This window comes from Staurois parvus, unplaced genomic scaffold (genome assembly GCF_062004578.1).
Source record: "Staurois parvus isolate SC_StPar_1 unplaced genomic scaffold, SC_StPar_1.0 ptg000025l, whole genome shotgun sequence".
NCBI lineage: Eukaryota > Metazoa > Chordata > Amphibia > Anura > Ranidae > Staurois > Staurois parvus.
The window spans coordinates 6,687,440-6,710,626 of record NW_028317821.1 but is presented as its reverse complement, the minus strand read 5'-3'; the positions used below and the strand labels follow the sequence as shown (position 1 = coordinate 6,710,626).

General features: G+C 38.3%; 1 protein-coding gene across 5 annotated transcripts in view; it reads right to left on the bottom strand.

Moving 5' to 3' along the window:
* The window catches only part of ANO4 (anoctamin 4), a 273,092-nt gene that overhangs the window by 3,013 nt on the left and 246,892 nt on the right, over nucleotides 1-23,187 (bottom strand). For 4 of the 5 annotated variants that reach the window (XM_089694243.1, XM_089694275.1, XM_089694266.1 and 1 more), the window contains 6 exons: nucleotides 19,268-19,420; nucleotides 18,472-18,492; nucleotides 8,305-8,452; nucleotides 5,606-5,722; nucleotides 5,165-5,270; nucleotides 1,085-1,287 (listed from right to left, as the gene is read on the bottom strand). In XM_089694243.1, coding sequence (XP_089550369.1) covers nucleotides 1,096-1,287; nucleotides 5,165-5,270; nucleotides 5,606-5,722; nucleotides 8,305-8,452; nucleotides 18,472-18,492; nucleotides 19,268-19,420 — 737 coding nt within the window. In that variant the 3' untranslated portion in view covers nucleotides 1,085-1,095. The remainder of the gene's footprint in view (nucleotides 1-1,084; nucleotides 1,288-5,164; nucleotides 5,271-5,605; nucleotides 5,723-8,304; nucleotides 8,453-18,471; nucleotides 18,493-19,267; nucleotides 19,421-23,187) is intronic. The other variant, XM_089694247.1, reaches the window with a different exon arrangement.

Below are 23,187 nucleotides of genomic sequence, written 5' to 3'. Positions count from 1 at the left end.
TATATATGGACTTTATTTATTTTCACTTTATATGTTGCACTTGACTGTTCCATATTTATCAACTAATTATTTAGCACTGTACCCTATATCAGCGCTGCACTTGGTTGTCTCACAATACTTATTTAATTATTTATTTGATTTATTTATTTTGCGCTGCACTTTATACCATATTTAATATCATATTTTATAAGGAGTCGTTACCTTTACCTTTGTGCTAGCTGCTTCAGATTTATTTACAGTGCTCGCCTATACATGACATTCTTTAGATGCCAAAATAACCTCCTACCAAAACTTGCACATTCAGGATTCAGTGCATGTAGACCAAGGAATTTAGGGTAATATTGCTTCTGTTTAACAGCAGAGGTCAGAAGAATATCAGACCACATCCCTAAATTTTGGAAGGTCCAGGACCCTCCAACAATGAGGGACGGAATAGATAGATAGAATTGAGTATATTAATAAGATGGAGGAGTTGTGTCATATTGAGGAGGACAAGATGGAAATATTTAGAGAAAAGTGGAGTAGGTGGTACAATTGTAAAACATGTAAAAAATATTTACAAATGAGGGGTGCCCTGGTAGTAGAGTCGGAGAATCAAAATGGTTAAATAGATTTATAGAGATGGGTTGATTAACAGGAGGGGAAAGAGAAGTTTGTACTGATTTGTACTGTCTTTTTAAATAAAATTTAATTAAAAGATATAATAAATATAAAAGAAGAATATCAGACAAAAAAAATGTTTTTCTGTTCCCTAGAAACGTGCAGCTTAGGTTTCCACTAATACAATTGTTCTAAATCCATACAAGAGGAGATCATTGTATGATTGTTCTAAAATTGATCACATTGAACCATAAACTCCACTTGTGCATGATCATCTCAAGTTCACTAGCAGAATGTAACTATGAGCTGATTACATTGTTGTGTGGCTGTTGTAGGATAGTGGGATCTACATTTTTTACATAATGGAGCCCACTAAAAGTGAGAGCAAAAGCTACAAAAATGAGGCAGAAGGAATATTGTACACTGAATACCTGAACATCTTATGGTTATATGAACAACAAACAAATGTAAAATCATATCTCACTTCATTTGCCATTAGGGCCACTCATTATTTTGGTACTTCCCGTTTCTCTTCCTCTCTTTCTTCTCTTTCTGCACTCTCTCCAATTCTGCTTCATACATCATTTCTTGGATGAGGTATTTTTCTCTCCGCATTCGATCCCTCAGGTCTTTGGGAAGGTCTGGTATCAGGTAGGAGATCAAATTCTTTATGCAAAAAACAAGATGCTGTAACACAAAATTTAAGGTGAAGATCATTTAGAAAAAGTCAAACATAGTTAATTAAGTTACGTTAATTAAAAAAAATATGGAAAACTTCAAGCAGCGAGATACTTAAAAAATATCATATATTCTGATTGGTACTGTTAAATGGGGATGAGGTTGGCTCACAGTTGCACCATTTGAACCTTTGACTTGAATGGCCAACCTTTGACTTGAATGGGTTAAATTTTCCAAGGCCACCACACAAAGCATCACACGAGAACAGCCCCCTCCTGACTGTATTTTAGAGTTTAGGTGGGTCGAGGGGTGACTGTAAAACTGTAGCGCAACCACCCGTTTTTACTTCTCCCTGGCTGTCCAAGTGAAAAAGACCTTAGGGAGAGCTGACAATGCTGAGATTTCTTTCTAGGTAGAGATACTTTTTTTTCTTCTTTCTTATTTTTTTTGTGAATGTGAAACTTCTGCATTACCTGCTTCATGTGTTGTGAAGTGAATACACCTATGTAATCATTATAAAATAAAAGTAAAAAGAATGTGTAAAACAGTGAAACGTGTATCAAGGGTGCTGCTCACATTTATATGCGTTCCTGCACACACCATTCAGATATAAACCAATGAATATGCAGAGCTTTCTATATGCATAGAAATCTCTTATATCACAATAGGCATAAATATCATAAACATATAAATCCACACTTCAATAATCTGTGCATAACAACATATATTCCAAATGTGACTAGAATTTCTTGTGATAATAGTCCAAAACATAAATCAAACAATGTGTGAGTTCCAATGTATATCTAAATACATCATAACTAACAGCAATTTATGGACAATACACTGGGGAAGTCACTAAATATACAGTATTGTTAGAATAAGCTTAGGGAACTATCTCAAGCATGCAGGAATGGCTAAGTATATTGTTGGATATGGTCTCTGGTACCCAGCTTCCTATGGTATAACAGAAATCATCAGAAAACCAAATTGGATGGAAAGGTAAGCAGTTCATGAATATTTATAAAATTGATATAGTGGGTAACAATTTTTCAGAACGTATAAACATAGCAGTCATGCAAAAGAATATAACAGGTGTCAATACCAGATAGAAAGTACAATTGGCCCTAAACTACATATAGATTTGAACACTTGCTCATAAGAGATGCATAATTTAACAACAATCCCTCTTGTGTGTATATCTGTGTGTGTTTGTGTCTGAGGATGCTTTTCTTTAAAGTGGTTGTAAACCCAAAAAGATCAAAATTGAAATGACAAGTCTACCTCACACAGCATAGCAGCAGAAGTTATCTGTCCCTTGTCTGGCCAAAAAAAGGAGCAGCCAGTCATCTGAAATCCTCTCTGCTTTCCTACAGTGAAAAAACCCGACACATGAAAAACATTTGTGTTAATACACCCCCTTTCTTGTGACTGACAGACTAATTAGGATTCAGCTCCAGCCTGAGGAGACTGAGAAAACAGGTATCCCCATAAGCACTGGGCAGCATTTGAGGCATCGGAGACTGCAGACTTTCATAGGCTGGAGGGAGCTGAGCAACTGTCGGGAATTACTCAGTGGGACCCTGCTGACACTATGTGCTTATCTCTACTAAGGGAGGAGGAGGGATACATGCTTTCACAGGTCATCATTATCAACTAACGGGAGCTAAACAACCTCACACAGATTTACCCCCACAGCTCCCAAGGAGGGAGCCAAGCAGAAGGATCACAATTAACCCCTAAATGGTTGGGCACTTTTACTGTAGTGCCCTACTTTCAGGAAATGCCCAATAGTTACACAGTAAGTGTGGCCAGTCATTTAGGGGTTAATTGTAATCCTCCTGCTCTTCTTTCTCCCTGGCAGCTGTGGGGTTAAATCTGTGCAAGGCTGTTTGGATCCCCCCCCCTTAGTTGATAATGATGACCTGTGAAAGCAAGTATCCCCCCTCCTCCTCTATTAGTAGAGATAAGCACATAGTGTCGGCACGGTCCGCTGAGTAATTCCCGAGCTAGGCTATTTCGGGAGTGATCTGCGTGGATGGCTGCGGGACACACGCCCCTTTCTCTTATGCTCATGCAAGAGACTCCTAATTAGTCTGTCAATCACATGAGAGGGGGTGTGGTGACACAATTTTTTTCATGTGTTGGGTTTTTTTTACTGTAAGAAAGTAGAGAGGATTTCCTATGATTGGCTGCTCCTTTCTTGGCCAGATTACGGACATATGACTTCTGTTGTTATGCTGTGTGAGGTAGACTGGTCATTTCAATTTTGATTTTTTGGGGTTTACAACCACTTTTTGTTTGTTGCAATATAAGACCTACCAGGGAAGCATAACTAGGCAAAGACAGATTGGCAAGACATTGAAGGCAAATCCACACACTGTATATGCATTGTGGTAACAGGATACAGCTGGATCTTTAGATAGACTAGTGACACTATACTGCAAGAGTAGGCTGCTAGGTAGAAACAAAAATACAAGTCAAGAGATTGGCCCACGTGGTGGACCAGCCCCCCATCCGCAACAAGCAGATCAGAAAGTAGCAAGTAGTACTCAGTAAAAGAGCAAACGCAGCATAGCCCCCTTTTTCAGAGGGCAGGTGTTGTGTACTTCATCGAAAGCAAAGAAAAGGATTTTGCGGTAAGAACAATAATCCTGTTTTTTCTTCCTCTCGCTGAAGGACATAGCTGGATCTTTAGATCTTGACCAACGGGATGTCCCCAAAATAAATGGTAGACCCAAGAGAAGAGAACAGATTAAAAAAACAGTAAAAAACCTTGGTCCTAACTTCCTTTCACTATGAAAAAAAATGTAAGCTCGTTATTGAAGACTCGTATTTGGGCCACCAACACCGGCTGTTGTCTTTTTGTTGCACCTAGAGCCCTACTCCGGCAGGGCACAGTTTAACTCACCTATCAAGAAAAAAATGTGTTTTACCGCAAATGTTCACAACACACATTTCATTGCACTGCCATTTTGTGGGGGGTTTTTGTGTATCACCCTAATGCACATGTGCACTACAACACATGGGTGTTATAATACACAACAATGTACAGTTGTAGGCACTCTGTGTATTATGGTGTGCTGCTTCGGAGAATACGGTGCAGGTGTTTTATAACCTGCAATAACAGCTCATTCAAAACAAATGAAGTGCCTTAATACAATGCATGTTAACATGTGAAACAACATCAGCTAACTTGTGCGTTAATAAAGTGAATTAGGCCTTAACCTTGAAGCCCAAAAATCAAGGTAAATAGGGAGAGGAGGAGGAATCTATTTCTTTTATGGCTACATGTAGTGAATGCAACAAACAGACAACTATTGGGATGAAAGCAGAATAGGTGGGTGGGAAATCTGGCCATGTTTAATATGGTACAGGTGACACTGCAAATACTGTGGTGGTGATGGTATTCAACTGAGGAAAATTTGACATTAAAGTACATCTAAAGCCAAAATGTCATTTTTTTCACTTTTGGAGAGAGTATGATGGTTACACTCCCTGTCAGTTTTTTTGGGTACAATGACATAATTTTGAACTTCCCAGTACTTGCTGCCCAAGCGATAATGGTCACCAAGCCAAATAGAGAGGGTGAATGTACCCAGCAGGGACACAGGCAGTAATAAAAATCTGACAAGAGGATCTAACCCTTCCTTGCTCTATTCATACATTTTAATACGCACATACCAAGACATCTCTTGCAATTATTATTGCAAACAAATATACATATAGCCAAGGCTATGCCATAAAGGTAACGCTTCATAAACATTGCACTATACAAAACATAAAATCTCCCCACTTGTTTTTCGCATGATGTGCATATTCCTCTATATCAGACTTTATGTACCAGTAATGTACAAGCCTCTTAAACATGTAACTTGTATTATCTTACCTCAAATACAATGATGAAAGCTAAGCGTGCAGCAAGCACATGCCAAAACTGCAAAGTGTAAGCATAGGGCTCAGGACCATGAGGTGGACTTCTGTAGTCTCGATACCTATGAACACGTGAGAAAAGTGCTTGAAAAAAATCTCAGATAATCAAACATCAAGGTAAACCTATAAAAGGCAGCTGATAGATTAGAAATAAAGGGAATGAAGATTATAGTGTTGTACATAGCAACTATTTCAAATACAGTTAATAGTTTTTTATTACATCTCACATGACTTAAGGGATCACATTGGGTGATTTGCCTGGCCTACGGACTTCTGTGACCCCCTACTTGTTCATCAGTTAGCTGACTGGTTACTTTGTTCAATATCCCCTGTTTAAATTTTGTTCCAATTATCTATGATATCAGGATATTGTACATTAAGAACAAATTTCTCTTACCGGCAATATTTCACATGTGCGCCATTAAATCTTGCATGAAACTCTGAATCTGAGCGATTCTCAAAATCATTTACTAGGAAGACAGAAAGGCTGGCATTGACATACCCGACCATGCACCTTTACAAACAAAAATGACAAGTTATTGCATGTGTTATCAATTTACACTGCATTTACTTTAAAAGGATTTAAAGTGTATAAAGCCAAGACATGTTTTGCAGTTTTTCATGGAGCAGAGAAGTGTTAAAACACTTTTTGCATAGTTAACCTTTATATGTTCCCCACCTCTGAGATCTTCAAAGTGTGTCCTATGGAAAGGCCATCCATTATCCTTCTCAACAATAGACAGGCTTTTTATGAAAATGAATGAAAATTCTTCTGTGCATGAGCACAGATGGGGGACATTCAGTAGAAAGCTTGTATGGATCCCTGTAGATCTTGGAGCAGTGAGGGCAGGTACATATTAGACTTGGAGGGGTGGATGAAGGGGTGGAGGGAGAATTGCTGTAAGGGTAGGATTTAAAGGACAATGTACACTCATCCCTTAGGCCACATTAACAAGGTCTAAATATGAATGATCTTCTCATTGAGAATTAAAAAACTTTATGTGAATAGTTTGTAAATATACAGTATATTTACATGAGGTCATCCATAGCTGAAGATTACATAGACAGGCTTTCGTCTGCTTAATAGTTATTCACAGTAATTGTGATTCACTGTCCCAAAGTAAAGGTGGCCATATACTAATCGAAATTCAGATGGTTCAACAGGGACCAGCAGAATTTCGATCAGTCCCCACCCAACAACCCAAGTTGATCAATTGTTTCTGTCCAAGGGACATACTGTAAGATTTTTCTCAGTCTGCAACTACTGATCCTTGTATTCTGACAATGGTGTGTGCAGCTCTTAAAAAACAATGTCCCAGTGGGGGGGGGGGGGTTCCTCTATGAACCCCATTTGCACAGATGGAGGAATCTACTTTTTTTTTTAACAGTAAATGACCAGCTTGAGTCTATGGGTCAGATCAGACCTGAATGAAAGCAGACTCTCTCTCTATAAGGCTAAGGACTTGTGTTGGCGGGCTTTTGTTCTCTTCAAGTCAGTTTGTGTTTCCATACAAACTAATTGGTATGCAAAAACTCACTTCAAGCAGGTCGAATGCAAGTCAACTGTAGGTCAAATGCACCTGTCTATGAATTCTGAATGATCTTAGAAGCATCTAAAACTTATGTAAAAGTCCAAAGCCCATCAACTCAGTCCTAAATTATCTCAACAGTCAATAAAGAAAATGTGCTGGGAGAAATAAGGAGGTTGATATTGTAATGTCTCTCCTGAAATTGTTTCTTAATTGTCCCTGCTCTATTGCTTTATGAATCAATGACCCAGAACAAGCACGCATCCAGTGAATCAGAACACCTGATTCACATACTGTACTTGTTTCTGTGTTAGTGATATACCCAAGAACAATATAGTATTGTTATACTATAGTATATAGTATATAGAGTATTTACAGATTTCTACATGAAACGCAGTAAACTTAAGCATGTGCTTGCTCAAATACACATTATAGTGCCCTTTAATGTCAGTAATAATAGTAGGGGCAGTAGGCAGGAAGTATATATAAAGGTAATTAAAACTAATGAGATAGAGGGTTAGGAGGTAGGGAAGGGTTAGAGTAGATTGTCTAGTTAAGTTTTTATTGCTCTCTGTGTCCCTACATGGGACACAGTTGGGATTCACTGTATTTGTACTGGTGACCATTGGCACCGAGACAGAAAGTTTTCATTAGAGCAAGAAGTAAGGGAGATTCCACCAATGGGAACACCTATTCCTGTTTAAGATGGGTGTTCACTCTGGAGAGATTTCTTCTAATTTCCTTTTGTATTTCCAGGACAGGAAGTGAAGAGAAATCCACCCTTTAGGACACATACAGCAAATATAACCTAAAGTTTTACTAAAGGCACTTTAAAAAAAATTAAAACAACCATGTTATACTCACCTGCTCTGTGCAGTGGTGTTGCACAGAGCAGCCCCAATCCTCCTCTTCTTTGTTCCCCCACCAGCAATCCTGTCTCCTTCTCTTCTTTGTGTGTCCGCATAGCAAGCCATTTGCTATGGTGACAAATGCTGCATGCTTGCTCCCAACCTGTGTGTTTACGGAGTTGAGCTCTATAGACACACACAGTGGGACTTAGCCCCACCCCCCACTTCCTCTTCACCGCACTTGATTGACAGCAGCAAGAGCCTATGGCTTCTACTGCTATTCGACTCCCTGTGTGAAGAGGAAGTGAGAGGAAAAGAGATGCAGCCATGCACAGTGCTGATCTCTTCTCCCCTCTCTTCCCCTTCACACAGGGAATTGGAAGCACAGGGAATGTAAAAATGTTTTTTTACTTAGTGCAAGCAATGCATTAAGGTAGAAAATGTTTTTAGGCTTAGTGTCACTTTAAATAAAATTTCTTTAGTTAAATAAAAAAAAGTTTCCCAATCCTTTTACCCACATTTGGAACTGTTTACAAGCATTATAAAAGCATTACAAAATGCTTTACATACACTTAAATTATCCATTATACTTAAAGCAGCATAAACAAATTAGCATAAAAATAGAAGCAAACATACCAAGAGGTGTCTTAACCAAATGTCATGTAAACTGTAAAATCTATACATAGAGGTTAAATATCAAAAGACATTTAGACTATTACTTTTCTCCAGCTTGTCCTAGACCGGCACAAGGTCCATATTTGTAAGCATACACCAGCCGCGGAATGAAGTCTGAGGTCACCGCGATAACAAATGCATTCGTAATAACAGACAGAATCCCGATGCCTTCTAGAATTCCATACCAGATACCTGTTTAAAGTGATATTTCTGTTAGCACTGAAGCAACATAAAATAGCATAGAAGACAATAAAAACACCATTGTGAAGGGGTATGTAAACCCTCACAAATTTTGATGTATTTTGTTCTGTTAAATATACAATTGAAAATGTTGTAATATTTCTGTCTGAAAAATAAATACAAATACTTGTTGATTGTGTCAGAAATCTTGTGAGCTGTTAACATCATGTACACTCTGCCTACGCTGGCTGTCATCAGTTAAATTGTTCCCAGCTCAGTCAAAGGACTACAAAACTCCACCCCATGTGCAATGGAGAGGACGAGAGGGGGGTTGAAGTGTTTGGTATCCTTGTCATAGGGTGACAACACAGCTCCTTCATAGATTCAGTACAGTTAGTGAGCATGCTAACCCTAGAACAGGAAATATATTACTGGCAGGATCATCAGGTAAAAATAAAGTTTGAAAAAAAGAAAAATGAAGGTAGCCACAACATTTTTGGATTGTTAAGCTGTAGTATAGTACACTTGGGTTTAGATATGCTTTAACCTCTTTATGTGTTGGGGGGAATTGAAAACCTCTGTGACCAGAATAGACCTATTTTGATAAATATTTATTTTGACCACAATTTTATTTATTTATTTATTTCAGGTACTTATGTAGCACTTGTAAGGGATTTCCGGCAAGACGAATCGCGATTAGAAATGCGCATGCAAATTCCCGGAGAAGAATTGCCAGTTGTGCGCATGCACGCAGAAATGCGCGATCGTGCACATGCCTGCGCATGTGCACACGCACGTGCGCAGATTGGCGTCAGACGGCATATTTAATGAGTGTCTCTGCCCATGTTAAGTGCCGACTGGTCTTCAGCTCCCCCGTGTCCTGCTTGTTCCTGTGTGGTTCCTTTGTTGCTGACCCGGCTTGTTCCTCACCTGACTCTGATGCTGCTCCTGGGACAAAATTGAGTCAAGCCAAGTACTAGTCAGCCATTCACAGGAGGCTTTCTATTTTCTGAATGATTACAAAGCTTCCTCTGTGGCTGAGGTGGTGAGGAGGGCAATTGATGTCACAATATCCGCCTTAATCGGTGGAAGCCTTTTATTAATTTATAAAACCCAAAGCTTCCTGTGATTGGCTGAGCAGCACTGAACACAACTCATTTCTGTTCTGTGAGTGGGGCGGGAAGTCTCCATCCCGCTGCCAGAACTGCATGTACAGTTGCAAGAAAAAGTATGTGAAGCCCTTGGAATTACATGGAGTTTTGCATGAATTGGGCATAAAATGTGCTCTGAACGTCATCTAAGTCACAACAATAGAAGAACACAGTCTGCTGAACATAATACTACACAAACATTAGATGTTGCCATGGTTTAATTGCACATAACATGTAAACATTCACAGTGCAGGGAGGAAAAAGAATGTGAGCCTTTGGACTTAATAACTGGTTGACCCTCCTTTGGCAGCAATAACCTCAACCAAACATTTCCTGTAGTTGCAGATCAGACCTGCACAACGATCTGGAGTAATTTTGGACCACTCCTCTTCACAAAACTGTTTCAGTGTAGCAATATTCTTGGGATGTCTGGTGTGAATTGCTCTCTTAAGGTCATGCCACAGCATTTCAATCGGGTTGAGATCAGGACTCTGACTGGGCCACTCCAGAAGGCGTATTCTATGCTGTTGCAGCCATTGTTTTGTTGAATTACTTGTATGCTTTGGGTCATTGTCCTATTGCATCACCCATCCTCTGCAGAGCTTCAGTTGGTGGACAGATGGTCGTACATTTTCCTGCAAAATGTCTTGATAAACTCTGGAATTCATTTTCCTATCAATGACAACAATCCGTCCAGGCCCTGAGGCAGCAAAGCAGCCCCAAACCATGATGCTGCCTCCGCCATGTTTTACAGTGGGGATGAGGTTTTGATGTTGGTGTGCTGTGCCTTTTTTTTTCCACACATAGTGTTGTGTGTTCTTCCCAAACAACTCAATCTTGGTTTCATCTGTCCACAGTATATTTTGCCAGTAGTGCTGTGGAACATCCAGGTGCTCTTTTACAAACTTCAAACGTGCTACAATATTCTTTTTGGACAGCAATGGCTTCCTCCGTGGTGTCCTCCCATGTACTCCATTCTTGTTTAATGTTTTCCTTATTGTAGATGTGTCAACAAAAATGTTAGCATGTGCCAGAGATTTCTGAAGGTCTTTAGCTGACACTCTTGGATTCTTTTTTACCTCATGCAGCATTCTGCGCTGTGCTCTTGCAGTCATTTTTACAGGACGACCACGCCTAGGGAGAGTAGCAACAGTGCTAAACTTTCTCCATTTGTACACAGTCTGTCTTACCATGGACACATGAACATCAAGGGTTTTGGAGATACTTTTGTAACCCTTTCCAGCTTCAGGCAAGTCAACAATTCTTGATCGTAGGTCTTCTGAGAGCTCTTTTCTGCGAGGCATGGTTCACATCAGGCAGTGCTTCTTGAAACCAGTAAACCCAAAACAGGTGGGTGTTTTTTAAGGGCAGGACAGCTGTCAGCAACGCATCCAATATCATCACACTGATTGGTGTCAAGGTTGGCTCACTCCTGGCTCCAATTAGCTCTGGGAGTAGTCATTAAGCTAGGGCCTCACATACTTTTTCCTCCATGCACTGTGAATGTTTACATGTTATGTGCAATTAAACCATGGCAACATCTAATGTTTGTGTAGTATTATGTTCAGCAGACTGTGTTCTTCTATTGTTGTGACTTAGATGACGTTCAGAGCACATTTTATGCCCAATTCATGCAAAACTCCACGTAATCCCAAGGGGTTCACATACTTTTTCTTGCAACTGTATCTGATGCTACACACAGTGTATACAACACTGACAGCAGCTGGCTGTATTAATAAAGGAAATAGTTCATTTGGACTAGCTCGGCTCAAAGTTTTCAATTTCACAGTAAATCTGGAGAAATACTTACGCTGTACAAAAATGTTAAAAAAAAAAATCACAAAATGATTCAGTTTACAAAGCACAATACTTAATTTAATACCTTTGGTAATATCCTTACCATTCCTTATGACTACTTTAATCCAGTAAATTATCAATGAGCAAATCTACCAAGTCAATAAACCTAATTAAACTGTATTAACCAAATTAATTAATTCAGTAAATTCACTGACTAATCAAATGAACACAAGTAATTAAAAGATAATTAACTAGTAATTAAATAACACATGTTCCAAGTTTTTATTGACCCTGCCATATAATAACCCTATTCACTAATGATAGCCCTACCTAAATAACACATTGACTAAATGTAATCCATTATAACATAATGTGTTGATTCACACCAGCTGGTATTCAAACCCTTGATATCTGTGGAAGCAGGTTTCAGCATAAACAGGAACGTTTGGGTCATCTGAGCATTCCTGTCTACACTATGTTGTCCAGTGATAGAGAAAGGCCAGGAACAAACACTGGCATGCACCAGGGAAAACAATATCAATGAAACAAGGTTTATTAATCCATCCGATATTTATTTCTTTATAACTTGTAAATAAAGGGTTTCAGTATATATAAAAACAGTGTGTACAAAAAAGCTTTTACAATCAATTGTAAAGCTTTCATGAAGTTCTGAGCAGTTTTCAATCATCAACTTCAGCTCCATCAGCTCCAATTTGGGGATGGTAAACACATATCGGCTGCTGGCTACAAGTTTCCAGGAGAAGGCTGTCAACAAGTTTCAAGTATTGCTAAAGCTTTCTGAAAGTATTCTAAAACCTCCTAAAAGCTCGTTTAAAGTGATAACCAGAACTTGTCCTCCAGAGGATTTACCCCCGCTTCTTGACCAGGCCATTTTTTGCAATATGGCGTTATTTTAACTGACAATTGTGCAGTCATGCAACGCTGCACCCAAATGAAATTTATGTTTTTTTTCCCCCTGAAATAAAGCTTTCTTTTGGTGGTATTTGATCGCCTGTGAAATTTTTATTTTTTGCGCTATAGACAAAAAAAGACTGCTAATTTTGAGAAAAAAACAATATTTTTGACTTTTGCTATTAAACATGTCCAGTAAAAAAATAAAAAAAATCAAATCTCGTCATAAATTGAGACCAATTCTGCTCCATGTCTTTGCTAAAAATCATCCCAATACATGTAAATTAATTGGTTTACGTGAAAGTTATAGCGTTTACAAATGGAGGTATATATACTGGAATTTTTGTTTTAATTCTTTTTTTACTGGTAATGGCAGCGATTAGCGACTTATAGCGGGACTATGGTGGGCATTCTGACACTGGGTGGAACTGATTTGGTGTCAATGACATCCCCAGTGACACCAATGAAGTGATCAGTGCTAATAAAAGGCACTGACACTGTACTAATGACACTGGGCAGGAAGGTGTTAACATGTGGAGCGATCAAAGGGTTAACTGTGTGCTGTTTTACTACAGGGGCTGTGGGTGTGTTTCACTGTAAGCACACTGCTATGCAGAGCCATACAAAGCAGTGTCCAGAAGCTGACAGGGGAGAGATCTGTATTGTTTACATACAGGTCTCTTCCCCATCCGAAATGCTGGCGAGTAATCACCATCCGGGACCCGGTGATTGACAGCCGAGGCCACGAATGGTGGCACAGGCAGGATGCGTGCGTGCCTCGCGCACGCCCCCTACCTGGAACTGCAAATTCACATATATATATATATATATATATATATATATATATATATATAGTGTACACACGTGATTTTGTGCACCCGTAAACTGGTGTGAAAGGGTGCTTTTACTGCACTTGTTCCCAGACTATAGGCATCAAACTATTTACTTATCAACAAGTACTTAAGGAGCTTTAAACAAGCTCTCACCAACCTCTCTAACTGCTTGTAATGTGAAGTAATTTTTTTTAAGGATCCTCAAAGATATACTGACTCTAAAATTGGTTTCAGTTAGTTCCTTGGTTAGCTTAGAAACATCTGCTGTTTGTTTTTGAGGACCGGCAAACTGCCAAGATCTGCTCTCATAGAAAAAAATATTAAATTTTAATGCCTTTGCTGTGAAGTTTGAAAAAATATCTGCACAATGTTCTATGAATACAAAAGTAAATGAAGGCATGTTTTAAAGTGTTTTTACTGCTTCAGAATACGTAAATACTTTAGCATGCCTAATCTCAGCATATGTTTCAAGAAAGCTGCCCAAAGCTTGCTAAAAGCTTTGCACATTCTTTGTAAACACTCATATACGAGCTGAATCTGCGTATACAAGCAATAACTGCTCTTGGTTTCTGCTTAGATGTGATAATGTTGTCAGGTCTGCTGAACTGTGCTGAACATCTTATGTTTCTGGGCACCAAACCCTATATTCCTGCAAAAAAATTCTACAGGGAATTAGAATTGTGAGAAAAAGTATGTGCTAGTAACCAGGCTGTCATGGTAAGGCCCCTTTCACGTGGACGTTCCGATCGGGTCCACCTGCCCGTTTTTCAGGTGGAACCAATCGGAACCTTTATTCTCCTCTATGGAGCGGCGGGTGTAAACAGACGTGTCTCGCCGACATGCAATCCAATCCGATCCACCAAAATGAGACGGGTGGAGATCCATTCCCGTTCGGTCCATTGGATCGGATGGGATGGCAGTCAGATGGAAATGGACAGGCGGTCCGTTTCCATCTGACTGCCCATAGAGGAGGGGAGCAGTGGAGCAGATATGGACCTGTCATCCGCTTGCTCAGCGAGGATCAATGGAGAGATCCCCCGCTAAGCAAGCGGATCTGCTGACGGGTCCACTCCGTGTGAAAGGGGCCTTAACTAATAGCTTCATTACTTTCTGAATCAATTAGTCATTTGAAGTATTAAGATTAGTTGTGTAAAATTTACTCTGGTTTCACTTGATACATACTTTTTTTAGACTGGAAGATAGGAAATTATTGTTACTGGATAAGCAAGATCGTCATTCAACTAACAAACCAGGTGTTGCAGCCTAATGTATCTCAAAGCACCTTTCCTTTAATGTTTGAACAAATTATTTATTATAATTATTTTTTACTTTTACAGAGGCAGCTCGCAGCTAAAAGGTGGATTCTGAAGCTGGCCACACAGACCGCAATCATATTATACAAGCTCTGTACAATTTCCTAGATTTGCTATTGAACTGTGTTGTGTGAGAGTGTACCTAAATAACTCCTTCAATCTATATCACAGTGAGGTAGGCACTTGCACTAGAGTTGCTGGAAATTCTAAGGGAGATTGTACAATTCAATGGTAGGGTGTGTGGCCAGACTAAAACAACATTTTCTGTAACTACCATGATTGTTCTCATAGTAATCATTTGAAGAATAGAACAACTGGTTTCACTGGACAATTTAAGACTCAAGGCTTTCAACAGCAGCCCAGTCTTTAAAGATGAGGATGCATGATAGCATACTACTTCTATGAAAGTAATAAAACTAATGAACAAAGTGCTCATATAAGAAGGTGTCAAAGAATAGCCTAACAATATACAATTAAAGCAATGGTAATTAGAAAAATGTACCAACTACTATACAAAACAAGAATAGTTATAAAGGTAACCACATTGACTACATAAAACTTTTATAAAGTTGACCTCTTATACAGTTGTGTTCAAAAGTTTGCATACCCTGGCAGAAATCATGACATTTTGGAATGTATTATTGATTTATAACCACATAGTTGTTTGGCTCCTATTTAAATCATAATGATAACATAAATCACCGAAATAGCTCTGATCAAAAGTTTACATAATGTTTGGCCTTGGTACAGATGCACAAGGCGACCCACACAGGTTAAAATGGCAATTAAAGATTAATTTTCCATATCTATGACTTTTTAAATTGCAATTAGTGTCTGTATATAAATAGTCAGTGAATTTGTTAGCTCCCGTGTCGATGCACTGAGCAGGCTAGATACTGAGTCATGGGGATCAGAAAAGAACTGTCAAAAACCTGCATAACAAGGAAATGGAACTTTATAAAGATGGAAAAGGATATACAAAGATATAAAAAAGCCTTGAACATGCCAGTCAGTACTGTTCAATCACAGTCTCAAATAAGAAGTGAAAAGTTCGAGGATCTCTTGATACCAAGCCAAGGTCAGGTAGACCAAGACAGATTGCAGCCACAATTGCCACAAAAATTGTTTGGGATGCAAAAACCCACAGGTAAACACAGGAGAAATACATGTTGTATATAGTATCATATTACTGCAAGGCTAACAGCATATTATAAACACAGAAAAACCATATTAAAAATTAGGTGAAATAGCCCCACCTAAAGTGGATTAAAGAAGGTGCAACACAACACACAAATTAAATGACAGTCAGCATTGAGTCCACATAAGTCTGCAGGTGTTGGGTTTTTAGAGACGAAAACCATAACCAGAGACCTCCACTGTCCACCCAATATTAAAGCCTCTTAGCAGAAAATTTGAGCACCCAAAGGACTGGTCAAATAGCACAGTTATCTGGCCCAGACAATATAACGCAGACTCCTTGGTAAGACTCCTCAGACAGTCCAATTATTGAAGCACTTTTACAGATGACAGGATCTTAAATGGCAAATCTCTCACCAGGCAACAGACGCCATATAGAGGGAAAAATGCCAGCTCATAGTGTAGTAAATTGATAAAACTGAGTTTATTCATAAAATTGCTCTTACATTCTCATCAGTATAAACCACCATGCCAGTAGTGATGTTTCCAACCAAAAAGATAGCCACAGTCCATGCGGTACATGATGACGTCACAGGGCGTGACTCCACTCTATGCATTTCATCACCAAAAAGACGTTGTCAGGGGCGTGGACAATGTGCAGCATCATGCACTATATATAGAGACCAGAAGGACAATTCTCCTCGGTAGAGATGCGCTTCATTACCGGAACCGCACCCCCAAACAGGAGATGGGACAATTTTACTGATGAATTTTACTAATTAAAATTATACCCGAGGACAGTATCATCTTGTTCTTCAATAGAATAATATACATACAAAACAGAATACAAATTCACAGAAATTTCTCACCTCGCATGATTCCCCCTCCAGTTCGGAGTGAACTTATCAATGGCAAGAAACAAAGTTCCCTCAGGGTTCTTATTGTGCTGTAGCGCATAGTGTTTAGATACGCTGTGGTTAGGAAACCCTTTGTGTATGTTCCCAATGTGCTCATCAAATCTGGTGCATAACATGCGCACCGTGCACCCCACATATCACAGACCGCATGGGCACTGAATTAAATAAACTACATTACTTGTGGTACATGTGATCAACTCCCCAATGTTATAAGTCCTAAGAGTGCATCTCGATTGAAAGGTGGTAAATTTCCTACATGTCTGGGTATTGATACTACAAGCTTTGCATTTTCTACATGGATAGTATCCACTCATCCCCTGAAAGAACAGCAGTTTCTCAGGAAGTTCCAAAACATTTGGGGCCAGGGGCGGACTGACCATTTGGAAACTCGGGTACTGCCCGAGGGCCCGGGGTCAGTAGGGGGCCCCATGAGATGACCCTGGTACTTTTTTCATAGGCTTTTTTGAGTTTGGGCAAGGACACAGGGGCCCCATGATCCCCTATTGCCCGGGGGCCACATGAGTTGTCAGTCCACCCCTGTTTGGGGCTACACTTAGCCTAAGAGGGGGGACACTTTTAAAGACAACAGATGGGACCCCATGTAATAAAGGGCCCGGAACTTTGTAATTTAAATGAAATCATCAGAAATACAGGTGTCTCTGCCAAAATGCCAGAAATGCCAAAATGTCATGATTTCTACCAGGGTATGCAAACTTCTGAGCACAACTATATCTCCAATAAAAATAAAACATTTTTTACACTACATGCTGTCCACATATTTCCATCTAAGTATTTGATGTGTTTATTGGTAAAGATTTTTATATTGTGCTTCTGTAACATTTACTAACAGTAAAAATGTAACGTTAAATCATGTATCCAAACTGTCTTTGTTGCTCATATAAACAAAACTGCTTCACCATTTCAAACTCTAATTTGCACTGACAAACTACATGTGAGAAGGTGACAGGCTTCTATAAACAATTTCTTTTACAATAATTCTATATATATATTTCATCCATACAAAAAGCAACAACACATTCCACTTTGCTTCACCAAATGCATGGGGCCATTGGCTTAGCACAAGATAGATAGATCCCTGTGCCACTGAAGGCACTGTTCAATGACAGAGAACAATCCAACTAAGAGGAAACTGTGTTATTTCTTTTAACAACACACCAAAAACCCAATTTAGGACAAAAAAAAGAAAGTATTTTACAGGAAATTATATAATTGGCTGATTCATTTTGCAAAGAGAAACATCCTAGGAAGAAGTCAATTGGACAAAACATGTCAGAAGTGACGTTATCATTTTTGCAAGTGCCATGGTGTCCATCTTGAGTTTACAGGCATTTTAATCCTTGTGTTTGTAAGTGCAATGGCATATGAATAAATGGTTTGTTTTTATATAAAATTGTTTCACTATGCATCCTGTTTGATCTTTTTCATTGGGAAATCCTGCTGTTTTGATGAATGGAGGAATTCTTTGATGTGAAGATAATTGAATGAGAATCGCCCATTTTTTGATTCATTGGGTAAGGTACATGGAGTGATTGTTTGGTGAATACTGAGATTGGACACACATTGCACAGTGTTTATAAGAAGGCATTGGTTTTGCATGCTTATGTAGTGATTTGGACATATATATTTCACTTTCTTAAAGCAGTATCACACTTTATTCTTGTTTTATTTTTTTTAGTGTCTTTGTACACATATATTAAAATCAAGAAGGAAAATTGGTTGCAGAAAGGATTTATTGGATATGCACATGAGATTAGAATATTTGGTAAGGTGCATGGAGTGAATATTTGAGCACATTGCACGTGGTGGAACACTGAAAGGGCCTTAAAGGGATATGCACATCTGATGCTCACTTGATGTGAGTAGTAGGAATAACATTTTTTTTGTCAATTGTATATTATGGTGTTCTATTATTGTGTATGATCTATTTTTTTGAGAACTCCAAATACCCACCTTGAAGTGAGGGATGAGGATCTCCACCAGGAAGGACACCAAATAAAGATTTGAGAAGAAGATTTCAGAGTGGTATATAAAAAAGGCTTGCACATATTATTTTAATGTGAGCACATTATATGAATATTTTAACACACATATGTTTAACCTACTACACGTTATAGTTTTCCTTTTTATATTTTTTGAGATTGGATATTCGGGAGAGTGAATTGTCATTAGGAATTCAAAGAAAGGAGACGGTTATACAACAAATGTACTATTGAACACAAAGTTTTTAAAGATTTCCTTGAAAGGACATTTTGAATGTAGTCTTGAAGGACATCCAATTTTTAAGCACTGGTTCTAATATATAAAGAAAAACATTGTGAAGTAACCCATGAGGACTCAGCAGCTATAGTGAATTAATTACTAAAACCTGATTTCTGTTTGCTGAGGGTTTAGGAACATCACAATTCTTTCTGCCTGAATATTAATTATGCCTAAATTAGGAGAAGTTACAGTATACTTTTATGCATCAGTGATTTCATCTGTCAAATGTTTTTGCAGATAAATAGCTAAAACCAGACACATAAAAAGGCTAATTAACATGTACACACTTATCTAGAGTACTGTACAAATAGTAAATTTCAGCACATTGCACTAAACTTCCTCTTAAACTAGGGGAGCTCTTAGAAGAGATCAATACTAATGAATGCAGACAGAAGCGCCAAGTCAAGCATACTATACAATCTGTATTCAACTATATGATACATTCTTTAACTACCCACTCAAAACGAATTAGGCCAGATGGTCTCACCTATGTCCTTGGCTCGCGATGCTAAGGGTCGTCTCCACTGAGTGATAAATTTGTAAGCATCAAGGCGGATTTCAATAATATTGTTAAGTAAGGCAAGGAGTGGTGCAAGTGGAAAAGCAGCAACAAATATAGTTGTGAAGCCAAATTGAAGAACTGTAAAGGAAAGAGGTAAATATTAGCATCAAGTTACAGTATAACACACCATCTTAAAGCCAAAAGAGTTGAATGATTGCCAGGCTATTCTGATCATGGAGAAAAGTAGAGTGGATGTAAAGCCAAAACATTTTTTGTTTTGGCTAGAGTAGGAAGATTCAGAACCCCTGTGAAGTTTTTGCTTCTTTCTGTGTTCCCATTAGGTAGATTCACCCTCTCTATTGTCCGAGTTACCACTGTCACTGAAACAGAAAGCAATGGGAAATCCAAAATGTTCCGATGGAAATCCTCCAATGGGAATACCTGTTTCTGTGACAACTGCCTAAGTGAATAATTCCCCTCACTTTCCAGAAATCTCCTCTCAATTTCTGTTACATCTCTATGGCATGAAGTGAAGAGAAATCTCCCCCACAGGACATATAAAACAAAAAAAATACTATATCCAATTGTATAAATACTACAGTATATACTGTATGCAACAAAATTTGTGAAGGTTGCAGATTGTGTGCCTTATTATTGTTAAATATATTCAAGCATTAGCTGTGGTATGAGTTATGATGCTTTACATATAGGAGATTTCTTCTGTACAAATCCCATAGAAACAGATTTTAGCCTGCTTTTCTTCATCTGACAGAGTAAAAAATGCAATATAAAGCATCTCAAACTTTTCTGGTAACCAGATTATTATTATTAATTTATTTATTGTAAGGTATATCTATAACTTATGGGGTTTTACATGGAATGTGTCCGATTTGGCTTTTTGTTTCTCCACTTTTTTGTGTCATTCCAATACAAACAAAAGAAATAAACATGAGAATGCCTAAACATTTGTAATTGCAACAATTTTCTGGGTGAAGTAGTGCATTATCTGACAGAAATGCAGGGGTGCTAATATTTTGGGCCATGACTGTGTATACATTGCAAAATGTAACTAAAATTATTCTTTAGAAAGACCATTTAACAATAAAGCACTTGCTATTTTTTTTTTAATATGAGTGCTAAGTGGTAGATTTTATCTGTATTGCAGTCACATGGTAAGTCCCAGTGTCCAGGCATACCTTTGGACACAAGAATCTTAGCAATGTAAGTGTATGTTCGCTAAATTCAAGGACATTGCTGGGGATACCATGTTACATTTAACAGTCTGGTCCATTATGGAAAAAATCTGGTTCCATAAGAAACACCATAAACAGGCAAAACCAGGGGCGGACTGACAACTCATGGGGCCCCCGAGCAATAGGGGATCATGGGGCCCCTGTGTCCTTGCCCAAACTCAAAAAAGCCTATGAAAAAGGTACCAGGGGCATCTCATGGGGCCCCCTACTGACCGCGGGCCCTCGGGCAGAGCCCGAGTTTCCAAATGGTCAGTCCGCCCCTGGGCAAAACCCAAAGTTATTCCTGTTTTGCTGTTGAAAACTATTTTTTTCATGAGTGAAAAAAATTGACCATTTGAATGTGCCAATTGGTCTGGAGATACCAGGAGCAGCCAACAGAGTTAACCATTTCAATTGTTGCACCTGTATAGCCCTAATGAATCAGAGTAAATCCCACATTTTAATTATGGGCTTACTGATTCATCATTATGTTTGTCATAATTTCAGATAATGAAGAAATACATTTAAATAAAAAAACTTCCTTTTGGAAATATTGTCTTGCAAAATATGGAATTAAACTTACACTTTCTACTCTACAATAACACTAGTTGCTTTAAAACTAATACTGGTCAAATTTGAAAAATGTATTTTGTCTATGGATGGCATAGAAAACCAAATAATATTTGATCCAATTATAATAAAATTATGTTTCTGGTACAGAGCATGGTAAAGTTATTTACTAATAGAAATGAAGAATTATTTGTGCATATTTTAATACATTGCTACAAAGTCAAGCGAGTGAAGAGTGAAAAAAGAGTGAAATTGAAAACAAATCTAAATATGAATGATAAAAAAAATTTAAAATATATCTAGGAGCAGAAGGGTAGGATGAAGCAAATCAGCGCTGATGACGGTTAAATCAGAGTTAATAGGCAGTTAAATAGTTATTTGAATTTGTTTTAACTGTCATTATGCACGGATTAAAGGAAATTCGTTTGATTTGCATACAAAGGAATTAGTTAAAAAAATATAATGTAACAATAATATTGTTACAGCTAGGTCTTGACGATATCAAATGCCACTCCTGTGGCATGTGTTTTATGGTATATTTGACAATGAATCCAACACAAAGATACAGCAAGTGTATAATAAATGTCACATTTTATCTGTAGGTGGTGCTGCAGGTATAGTCTGAAATTACTATTCAGGAGTCAAGGTGAAACAGGATCTTCTGGACTGGGAGAAACTGTTGCAGGGCTCAGAAACAGGGGTGTCATTTTAATTTCCTTAGAATATATTTTTCCTTAACAGTTAAAAAACACTTCCGAGCAATCAAAGCAGTAATAGAAAAAATTGCATTACGTATATGAATTAATTGGCAGGGTGATAAAGGGATAATAAACACAGCAGTGCTGCTTCTAGCAATACCTAGGGGATTTAGCCATCTTCTGAAAAACAACTTCTTTTTGCTCTCATTATTCAAGTGCCAGTGAAGTCCAGAAAGCAATTAGTAGCTTTGCAGCAGTGGCAGTTTGCCAGATGAACCAATAGCTGTACTAGTGGTTTAGAAAGCAATTTTTTAGAATCTTTTCTGCTTTTTTATCAATGTAGTGACAACAGGCAAAAGAGTCAGTGCCTTCTGAGGAAGCTGCAATATTGAGTCAAGAAACAAATTATGCTACTGGGGATGGCAAAGGTTTATTTTTTTAAATGTTAAAATCAGTATAAAACCCACCAGAAAGCAACAATGAATGAACTAAAACTTAACCCACATCACCCTGACTTACTCGATACTGATATTTGAGAATTTTTGGATTATTGGTAGCATTTAAAAAAAAAAATTAAGATATTTTGCAGACTCCTCAATGCTCTTCTGCATGCTTCCTTATACACCCTATGACTTATGACTTTTTCATTTATCAAAGGCACAGTCATGATGCCATTTCATCACATGCAGCAAATATAATCATTGTCAATTCATCCTACACACTAACAGTACATTTGCTAATCATGTTGACCACAAACTACCCATAATTCTTTAACTGCATATCAAGATATTTGTTTTCAGTTTTGAATGGAATGAGGAAGCATTAGAATACCTGTCTGATTTTCACAGTTATAAAACTTCAAAACAGCGCACATATATAATAAAAATTAATAGATATACACTGCAGTGAAAAATTAAATAAATAATGATTAATAAAAAATATAAAAAATAAAAATAATAAGTCCCACTCCAAATCAATAAAGTAAAAAATAAAAATAAAATATATTCATGAAAGTCCTTTTCCAAAAAACTTTTAACCTGTGTTTCCACCGAAATAGTGTTCAGATACCACACTGCACTCACCAGATATTGGTGAAAAAAGTGCCTTTTAGGGTTTTTTTGGGATCCTAGACCCAGTCAATATGCCTCCAATCATCAGATATTTTTGGATCTCCCCTACTCCAGAGAGGAATATAGCCAGCCTCCAACCTCCAGGATCACCAGACACCACTTTACAAGCAGGGGCGGACTGACAACTCATGGGGCCCCGGGCAATAGGGGATCATGGAGCCCCTGTGTCCTTGCCCAAACTCAAAAAAACCTATGAAAAATGTTCCAGGGGCATCTCATGGGGCCCCCTACTGACTCCAGGCCCTCGGGCAGTGCCAGAGTTTCCAAATGGTCAG